Source organism: Alnus glutinosa, chromosome 3, assembly GCF_958979055.1.
Source record: "Alnus glutinosa chromosome 3, dhAlnGlut1.1, whole genome shotgun sequence".
Classification (NCBI taxonomy): Eukaryota; Viridiplantae; Streptophyta; class Magnoliopsida; order Fagales; family Betulaceae; genus Alnus; species Alnus glutinosa.
Genome location: NC_084888.1, coordinates 9,735,342 through 9,745,896, shown reverse-complemented (window position 1 = coordinate 9,745,896; position 10,555 = coordinate 9,735,342). Strand labels below are relative to the sequence as shown.

Genomic DNA, 10,555 nt, shown 5'->3' with positions numbered 1-10,555 from the left:
AAATTGAGAAATATTTTTACAAAATAAAAAAAATGAAAAAACTAAAAAAAAAGAGTGGTGCGCTCCACGGTGGCCGCCACCATGGTGGTTTTTATCTGATGGCTACTCTGCCGAGCCACCAGATTTGTCTGACAACTACAATACCATTCCATTTTTTTAAAAAATATTTTTACTGTTTTATTTCTTATACATGTTATCAGCATCCCTACAAGATACACTAGAAAAAATTGTACATAAACAATCTCTTTCCCAAAAAAAAGTAGTTTGTTTGGATGTGCGATTTTTTTTTTTAGTATTATATTATACTATTCTTTACTATATTTAAAATTGCGAATACCGACAAAAATTTGTTTTTTGAAATTATATTTGAATGATTTAGAGAACCGGAGACAAAATTAAAAAAATGTTGTATAAAACTTTAGTAGAATTTAAATTCAAAAAAAACAACCCAATCATGTTTTTGAAAAATAATAAAAAATAAGTGTTACCTAAACATGCCCATAATATTAATTATTTTTTGAAAAATATTTCGTGTTTTATTTATTTTTTAAAAAGTGTTTTCCATAGTTTTTAAGAAGAGTTATAATTTATTTTGAAAAATATTTATATAAAGTGTTTATCAAATGATTAAATAACTTTTAAAATTATTATTTAATCAAATTTACTATTTGGTTAATTATATATTCAATAATAATTTTAAAATTCACGTTATTATTTGATATAGACTTTATGGGCGATTATATCGCACGTCGAATTACTCGAAGGGAAAAAGATCGAGCGATTGGAAATTTTACCGAATAGGCTTAAAAATCATTCCTCAACACCGTCAAAGAATTCATTGGAGTGGCACAAATGATAAAGAGGCTTCTCTCTCTCGAGCTATCGTATACTAGAGCGAAGTAGTTCAGAGCTCAGATAAAAAGGGAAAAAGCGAAGAAGATCAGAGAAGGAAACAGAAAGTGAGAGTGAGAGAGCGAGAGAGGCATGGAGATAGAGTTGGAGCCTCGGGTCAAAGCTTTGCCCTACAAAGTGAAAGCCACGTCACGGGAGTCGCCGTCTCAGAAGGCCGCTCACGTCCTCGACGCCGACCTCCGCTCCCACTGGTCCACCGCTACCAACACCAAAGAGTGGATCTTACTCGAACTCGACGTAACTTGCCTGACCCGCTCTTTCTTTCTCTCCACATTGATTAATGGCTTCTAGTTTTTGCATGTTTTGTGACTGAATTTCATGCCTTAATTATTCAAAAAAGAGGCGCAATCATGTTTCAATTTTCTTCTTTGCAGGAACCTTGCCTGATATCAACTGTACGGATTTATAATAAGTCCGTGCTTGAATGGGAAATTGCAGTTGGCTTGCGTTACAAGGTTAGGTGCTTGAATTAATTAACGTTTTAATTTCTTTCACAAAATTACTTAGGTTGGAGCATGTGTTTGATTAAGTTTTTAACTTTGGTACTCATTTCCTTGAAGTTCACTTTCGAATTGAGAACTTGAATATATCCTCTAAATACAAAGAAAGAAAGAAAAAGGAATGGGAATGGGAATACTTCATTTTCGAATACTTATTTGAAAGGGCTTGAGTACTATCTTTTAGTTTTATATGAGTTTAAGGGCCTAGTTTTCTGTCATGATGTTGTATGAGGTAGTGATTCCTTTTTCTTTTCCAGCCAGAGACATTTGTGAAAGTTCGCCCACGCTGTGAAGCGCCTCGACGGGACATGCTGTACCCTATGAACTACACCCCATGTCGCTACGTGCGAATTTCTTGTTTGCGGGGAAATCCCATAGCTATTTTCTTTATTCAGGTAATGTTAGAGGATTTTTTCCTTTCTTCTCTATATTGCAGTGATATTATGCTATAGGTTCATTTGGTTTTAGCATACGAGATAAGAATTTGTTTTTTTTTTTTTGGTAAGAGAAATTTTATAAAAGATGAAAGTGCCCCTAAGGATACATGGAGTATACAAAAGGACACAAAAACAGAGAGAACAAAAAAGACAAGAGAAGCAAGAAAAGAACACCTACAAAGATCCAATCACAGCAGAAAACCCAAAGCGCCCCAACAAAAACCAAAAAAATCCTCTATAACATTACTTCACAGCAACCCTCTTGCTTTTGCTTCGAGTAGAACCAAGACTTCTAGCATCATAATTGATACAGGGCTAATGCATGATAGAAAATGGGTTTTCTATCATGCAATAGCCATCGGCTACTGTAGGGCATGCACTTAAAAGTATATAAAGTATATGCTATCATGATCCTTAATAATTGGGGCTGAGATCTTGAGGAATTCTCGGGGGAAAATATTGGATGATACTTTACTATGGTTGGGTCTTGTTTAATTATTTTCTGCCTCAATCGTTGTATGCTAATGATAAACTAAATACATGCAAATGCTCATATACGGTAAGTAATTTGTGAGCACTTGATAATCTGAATTAATTTTATTTCCTCAATTCACAGCTTCTTCTGGCAATATTTGTAAAGAAAGTTTACTCTTATTTCTATCGAAACTTTTATGGTGCCATCATTGGCGCCATAGAAGTTATTTCCTACATGCTCAGTTTCTTGTTCAATGTATTAAAGTCTTGCACTACTTTGTCTGTTACTTTGTATGGAATGCTCACTATGGCTGTTAATGCCACCTTTTGATTATATCCTGCTCCAATCTTAATCTCATCATGTAAGTTATAAACTCTTGCAGCACTTATATTTCTCCTTGGTCTCAGCTTATGGCACTAAAATTGTTTTCCGTTGTTCCTGCCTTGCAGCTGATTGGGGTTTCAGTTAGTGGCCTTGAACCTGAGTTTCAACCAGTTGTTAATCACTTGTTGCCACACATTATATCGCACAAACAAGATGCTCAGGATATGCATCTTCAGGTGGACTTGTCACTAATGCCATCTATTTTGTTTTGCTGTGTACCCTATGTCTTGTATTATGATATTTCTTTGCCAACTGATGCTGATTAGTTTGTAGTTGCTTCAAGACATGACAGATCGGTTGCTTGTGTTCCTTCCACAACTTGAGGTATATAGTTCTTGCAGATTAGTTCAGGATCTATTATCTATTTCATTTTTCCCTAAGTTTTTAGTAAGTAATAAAAATTTCATTTTGAAAACAGTGGGGAAAGTACAAAGGAGGTGTACCAAGTAACCTTAAAAAGTTACGATCTAAACATTATAGGGACGGACACTAAGAATGAATGACAATGGAAGCTACCTAAAGTCTTCATCCCATCATCTTACAATGTTCTTTTTTCCCTAAGGTTCAATATGTTTCAACGTAAAATATTTTTCCTTAGAAAACGTTTTCAATGAAAATATGTATCCAGATTTTTTTTTTTTAAAAAATGTAAAAACCTACAAAAACTAGTAACACCAAAGCCTATGATTTGAGAAGGCAGCAAATTTGGAGCTTGGAACGTTGGAAATAGTGAATTGGAAGTTGGGGATGGTAGACTGGAGGTGGCAGATGGTCACATGGTGCGAAGGAGTGATTGGGATGGTGGTGACGGCATGGAGGAGTAAGGACAGGGAGGGGTAGAGAGAGAGAGAGAGAGGAGGAAAAAGATGAGAGAAGTAGAGAGAAGAGAAAGAAATATAAGAGAGGAAGAGCGAGAAGAGAGGGCTATGTTGTTGAAAAATGACTTGAGTTTTGTTGAAGCCTAAGTCATTATGTAACAAAACATAAGTCATCTTTGGCCATTTTGGTTGCAATATGTATGTGTGTGTGTGTGTGTGTATTCAATTGACCGTGTTTCTCCATTAACTAGTATGTTTTTATAGCACCAAACATGGGAAAACACAGAAAACATATTCTGAAAGATATTTTTAATATATATATATATATATTCAATTGACCATGGTTCTCCATTAACTAGTATGTTTTTATAGCACCAAACATGGGAAAACACAGAAAATATATTCCGAAAGATATTTTTACAAAGAACGAAAGGGAGACTGAGTTTTCCTTTCCCTATTCCCTATGTTTTCCTTCTTTCTATCATACTGGTGAGCATAGTGTTTTACAACTGTGCAGGCAGACCTAACAAGCTTTTCTGATGCTGCTGAGCCTAATATACGTTTTCTTGCTATGCTTGCTGGTCCATTTTATCCGATACTTCAAATAGTGAAGGAAAGGTTAGTTTATGCTGCCAGATATACTTCAAGCGAGCTCTTCTAATATTCAGTTTTACATAGTTTTGTGTAGTTGTTTGTTGGTTGACATGAAATTGTACTTTTTGTGCTTTTGCATCAGATTGAGAATTTTATGATAAGATTCTATATATTTCTGTCTCATTTATAATCCAAGCATGTGTAGAAGTTTTCAAAATTCCCTAGCTTTTCATGCTTTTGGCAACCAATTGTAGTTTTATTTGACTGCTGTAATCAACTACTTGATGGTTTACTTTTTGAGTGGAAAATGTCGAATTGCTTTTCGAATAGGAAAAGTGTTAATATTTACAAAAAAAAAAAAAAAAAAAAATTAGGGTAGAGCATATATCCTACTTAACTGCTTTTTCCCCAGTAAATCTTATACATAGAGATGTATCTTTTGTAATGCTGTTGAAAACTAGTAGTTACTTTGTAAGACTATTTCTTACAAAAGCTTTTAGAATTATACGATATGTAATTAGAATTGCTTTAGAATTTCACAGGAAGAAAAAGTAGTTCTTCCCTTCATAACAGTGGCTGGCTCATGTTCAGATGTTCAGATGTTCTGGTGACAGAATCTTTCAAATTTAATTAGAGTGTATCAGTCACTTAGTGTGCATTTGATGCCTTTTTGATAGGGACACAGAGTTGAAAGCTGTAATTTTAGATGGAGACCTGATTTAATGCACTGTTGATCCAGATATGGGATTCCAGACATAATACAGAAATGAAATTTATGAGCATGAAAAGTTTATAAATTTGTTGTCTTAAACAATTAGAATACATTTCACACATTCTTTAGCCTGTTCCAGTGGAAAATTAGATAGGCATCCTCTGATTTTTTCAAACTGGAGTTCGAGATGCATGCTTTGTAATCATACATCTGACACAAAAAGCATTAGGAGGTGGAATTGAAGTTGAAATACCAGGAGAGGGCCAGACTTGGTCCCAAACCTTGCCTGAAAGCTTAACCCATAAATTGTGATTTTGTGGGATCTACTAAGCCAATAGCTCATTATATTTGCCTTTCTGCTATGAAGCCAGCTCATGAACATCTCTAGTTCTGTTACTATTAAAGTTTATGGTTGGAGGCTCTGTTAATTGTAATTCCATAGGTCCTACGAGCTGATTCAATCAAAATGGTAAAGTTTTGGCTAGATCTCTTTTGTAGGTTGCGAGGGAAGCCTCCTATTCTATTTATTTAGCAGTTGGCTGGGTGAGACTTCCTTGCATTTGTTGTACACATTTCGTGGATTCATTGCTTTTTCCACTCAAGAAATTTTTCTTTTTGTTGAGTAAAGAGAAAAAATTATCTTGCCATATATTCTACTTAAATTTGGCAGGAAAGATGCTTGCTTGACACTGAATAACTAATGGACAATGCGCAAAAAAGGTTCATGATTTCTTTGGCTTAAATATTTGGGTCACCCAACTACAACCATAATTGGTGGGCAATTGCCATCATCCCCGAACCCTTTGGAATGTTATTCTCTGGCTTGTCTGTTCTACCAGAACTTGAATTGACGAAATACTCTAAAAAATTGGGCTCCAAGAGTCCTTGTAGTTGTTGGACATTTCATGGTGGGACTGACCTGTCATCGTGCCCTCCTTCCTTTTGAATTGTTGTATATTTGTATACTTTCTTTGTTTATGAGGTATTTTCTTCATAGCATAACTTTGACTTTGTTCTCAATCACTTTCCTTTGGTGTTCAGTCTCAATCACTTTCCACTGGCCTTGTAGGGTTTGTGGTATTGATTTTATTCGATTTGCACCTTTTTTTTTGGGCATATTATGTGTTCTAAGGCGTATGCAAACTATTTTTGAGGTCAATATATTGGGTTGATACTGCAGAGCAACTGGAAAGTCTATTAGCAATCTCACAGACTCTGAAGGCTCTAAGAATGGTCATCTGTCATCTGCGTTAACTGTTTCCTCTAACTTTGAGGTAGCTTTTGTGCTCTCTCACTCATTCTTGGTTCCTATTTCATTTGACGTGCAACTTAATATTTAAATGCAACCACAAAATAGCTTCCTGCCTTGTCCCCACCCCTGCCCCTACCCTCGCCCTCGCCCTCAGAATCCCATGTGCTTGAGGGGGGCCCTGCTCTGCGTATCTTAGTAGAATATCATTTGTTACTTTTGCTTTTGTTCTTTATTAAAAAGAAATAATATTTTTTTGCTCTAGTTTTTAGGCATTAAAAATAAGGAAAACTAGGGCCTTGTTGGTAACGGTTTTGAACACCCTTTTCTATTTTCAAAACCAAAAACACACTTTTCTTAAAACTATTAACAAACAATTCAAAACACAACAATTTTTAGAAAACTTTTCTCACCTTCTTGCAGGAATATTTTGATAAAGCAAGTGCTTAATTTTCCAAGTCTAGGGGCTAACTTATTACTTAAAAGAGATTAGAGAGAGGTGACTGCACGGCCACCTCCAACGGGGGAGAAGGGTGGCCGCATGGCCACCTCTATCGGGATTAATGCCACGTAAACAGATTTGCCACATGTTGATTTTTTTATTTATTATTATTTAAAAATATCAAAATACGAAGAACCCCCCCCCCCCCCCCCCCCCCCCCCCCCCCCCCAAAAAAAAAAAAAAAAGAAAAAAAAAGAAAAGGAATTTGCTACCCCTTCTTCTTTTGGGAGGGGGGGGGGGGGGGGAACCAATGGGGGGGCAAATTCCCTGTGTAACGAAAAAGTACTTTCTTGTTTATATCCCCAAAAGCTTTTAAAATTATACTCCTTTTGCCTGCAGCCTCGAAGGTCACGCAGCGTGTCACCTTTTGTCTTTTCCACATCCAGTTCCATTGTGTTTCGTCCAGATTCAATTTTCATGCTGCTGAGGAAGGCATATAAAGACTTTGATCTGGGAACTGTTTGCAGAATGGTAAGTTATCTGTATCTGCCTATTACACTTTGGTGGTCAGTTTTCAACCTCTAGACACTAATCTGGCTATCTAAATGCCCTTTATTTCAGGCTTCCAGAATTCTGCAGAAGTTCATAGAGCCGGTTACATTGCAAGAAGCATCAACTTCTCCCAATGATGTAACCTCTAATCCGGACGAGACCACAAAATTTGAATTATCTAATCCAGTTCCTATAGTTGATTACTCAAACTTGTTTGGAGAAGAATTTTGTATTCCTGATGATCACTGGGACACCAGCTGTCTTAACATCTTAGATTTAGGGGCGGTGGAAGAAGGGATTTTACATGTTCTTTATGCTTGTGCGTCACAGGTTGATCACTGTAATAGGGACATAAAACTCCTTAAGCACCTGTTGTATTTTGTGATATCTGTTTTTTGTTTGTTGGCACTGTGATCTATCAGTTTACATGATAACTTTGTATTGTTTGCAGCCTCTCCTTTGCAGCAAATTGGCAGAGTTCTCTTCTGACTTCTGGTCTGCATTGCCACTTGTACAAGCATTGCTACCAGGTCAAGTATCCTGTGACATAAGTTTTTTGAATTATCTTTATCTTTATAGCAGAAAATTATTCAGCATTTTCATGAATATCATGGTAATTATTGACCCATATATCTGGATAAATGTTTGATGTGTACTTTTTTTGGCGATCTATAGCACTTCGTCCTACTATGAGCAGTTCTTTTGATGTTGTTGATGAAAGTTTTTCTCAATGGAAGCAACCTATTGTGCAACAAGCCCTATCTCAGGTTACATTTGATGTTAAGGGTTGTTATATATATATAAAGTAACATGGCTAGCTGATTTTGATGGGATTATTATGCAATGATTTTGTCTTTAAATTCATATCCCACTCACATGGCTGCTATAAATTGCAGATCGTGTCGACATCAGCATCATCATTATACCGTCCACTTCTTCATGCCTGTGCTGGCTATTTATCATCGTTTTCACCATCACATGTTCGTCACTCTGTTCATTATAATTATGCAATAGCATTTTTTTTTTTAATTTCTATAACCTATAATGTGTAGCCTTTTTCCCTATTCATCCAAAAAAAATTTGTGGCCTTTTTTCCTGATTTGTGTCCTATAGACCGTCATTGAAGAAAGAAAGAATATTGAATCAGTGAATTTGACATATTCTTGCAGAGCTCAAAGAAATATATAAATGAAAAGAGGAAAAAAGAAAGAAAGAAAGAATCCACTGACTGTCCATTGATCTCTTCCGGATTTTTAACATCAGAATATTAATGTAGTCATGGTTCAATGCGATAGGTTCGCTTACTTTTTTCGTTGTTGGTTTCTAGTCTTTACTATGGATTTGATTGAAATAAAGGAGATGGATATTCATCATTATAATGTTATAATAATATAATTACTACACTATTATGTTGAAACGTAGAGGAAGATGAATAATTCTTATTGCTTATTCACCTCATGCGATTACATCGTTTTAAATAGAGAAACCATAGAGAAACCCTACGAACTAATATGGAAAGAAAATAGCCAATACTGTCAGAATAAATCAGAGAATAAAATCAGGACCCAATATGGAAAGATCCATTATTTTCAACATATTATTCATTAAAATGACAATTTTTTTTTATTCATTATCATATTCCCCCCTCCCTCGGTGCCCCTTCTCTTCAAACCCCATGTATTGTGCTCATGCACACATGTTGAACTTCTGCTCATTTAGTTTTATAATGTGTGTTTTACACCATAAATGCGTATCGACAAATGTTGACAGGCAAGAATCACAAATTTTAGAGTAAATGCATTAATACAAAATTATAAATTAGACTATTTGGTGAGGGTGACAAGTTAGTTTGGAACCTCTCCACAGGGAGCTATTTTGAAGTAAGGTCATATTATGAAGCACTTAGTAGGAAAGAAGGTCCATCATTCCCGTGGAAGAATATTTGGTGTGCTAAGGCTCCGACGAGGGTGGCGTTCTTTGTATGGTCTGCAGCTTTAGGTAAAATTTTGACTCATGACAATCTGCGAAAGAGGAATATTGTGGTTATTGAGTGGTGTTGTATGTGTAAAAAGAAGGGGGAGTCTATTGATCATCTGTTACTTCATTGCGACACCGCTCGTGAGCTTTGGAGTTTTATGTTTTCTTTATTTGGAATTGAATGGGTCATGCCACAATCGGTGCTGGGTTTGTTGACTACTTGGGGTGCTTCTCGAGGGCATGGCCTAGCAAAGAATGTTTGGCGTTTAGTTCCTCACTGTGTTTTGTGGAGCATTTGGAGGGAGCGGAATGCGAGGCTTTTTGAAGATGTCGAGACTGTAATGGTAGTATTAAGGAAGCGTCTTCTTAACACGCTATATCTATGGATAGCACCTCATCTTTGCCACCTAGGTGTTTCTACTTTTGTGGACTTTCTTAATTTATTAGTTGTTCTGTTTAGGGGCTCTCTTGTATACTTCCCGTGTATTAGGGTTGCGCCTCTCTGCGCTTTTTATTGAATTTTATATTACTTATCAAAAAAAAAAACTATTTGGATAGCTTCTCAGCATAGCTTGAATATTTTTACTTATGCAGATTTTTTAAATTTATTTTCTGTTCGTTCCCATTAGGGGCACTCTTCTATACTTTCTGTGTATTAGGGTTGTGCCTCTCTACGCTTTATTAATGAATTGACATTATTTATCAAAAAATAAAATAAAATTATATCACATTATAGCTAATTCACCAATCCAAATTGATATTCGTTTGCTCTTAAAATGTTAGTTTCTAAAAGTATATTTTGTTCAATTTACTTGGGAAACAACTACTTTGGTTGATTCAACACATACAAATGAGAAACAATTCAAAGTTACTGGCTTAAGTATATATCCTGCTAGTTCTTCTTTTAGCCTTTAGTGGGGACTGTCTTTGTATACGTCTTGACACTTGTGTAATAGGGTTGCGCCCTTCTGCGCTTTTCAATGAAATGAATTTCTTATTAAAAAAAAGGAAAGAACCTGCTTGGAAAAAAAAAAGGAATAAGTTCAAAACCCTTTCTTTTAAGCATAAACCCTTTAACATGTAATTCTAAGGCTATCAGCTTCATTGTCTTTGCTCACACGGAAACAAACTGCTTTAACCTCAACCCTTCTACAGGCAAAGGCTGCATGTGTTCTGATTGATTTGTGTGCTAGCACACTTGCACCTTGGATGGCTCAGGTGATTGCAAAGGTTCGTCTGAGGCAGTTTTTTTTTTTTGAGTTTCGTGCTGTACAGTTGGTAGTGCACAGTTGGTTTACTCTTTTATTGTGTACTCTATTTCAGTTTTGTTTATCTTGGCTTTGAGGCTGATTTTTATACAGGTTGATCTGGCTGTGGAGCTTCTAGAGGATCTTTTGGGTACAATCCAGGTTTGTTTATTGGTTTTTGTGTGAGCCAAATACGATGTAATGTTTGATCTTGAATATCATCTCAATTTTTGTATGGTGAGTAGAGAATAGTGTA

General features: G+C 35.9%; 1 protein-coding gene across 3 annotated transcripts in view; it reads left to right on the top strand.

The window, feature by feature from the left end:
- Positions 1-823: 823 nt before the first annotated feature.
- Positions 824-10,555, top strand: part of LOC133864650 (uncharacterized) — a 37,961-nt gene continuing 28,229 nt past the window's right edge. The window contains exons 1-14 of one of the 3 annotated variants that reach the window (XM_062301049.1): positions 824-1,149; positions 1,287-1,367; positions 1,670-1,807; positions 2,774-2,884; positions 2,982-3,032; positions 4,044-4,144; positions 6,013-6,106; positions 6,923-7,054; positions 7,145-7,405; positions 7,527-7,605; positions 7,751-7,842; positions 7,972-8,055; positions 10,208-10,282; positions 10,414-10,461. In XM_062301049.1, the coding sequence (XP_062157033.1) occupies positions 985-1,149; positions 1,287-1,367; positions 1,670-1,807; positions 2,774-2,884; positions 2,982-3,032; positions 4,044-4,144; positions 6,013-6,106; positions 6,923-7,054; positions 7,145-7,405; positions 7,527-7,605; positions 7,751-7,842; positions 7,972-8,055; positions 10,208-10,282; positions 10,414-10,461 (1,512 nt within the window). In that variant the 5' untranslated portion in view covers positions 824-984. Of the gene's footprint in view, positions 1,150-1,286; positions 1,368-1,669; positions 1,808-2,773; positions 2,885-2,974; positions 3,033-4,043; positions 4,145-6,012; positions 6,107-6,922; positions 7,055-7,144; positions 7,406-7,526; positions 7,606-7,750; positions 7,843-7,971; positions 8,056-10,207; positions 10,283-10,413; positions 10,462-10,555 lie in introns of those variants that run through there. The other 2 variants (XM_062301050.1, XM_062301051.1) reach the window with 2 other exon arrangements.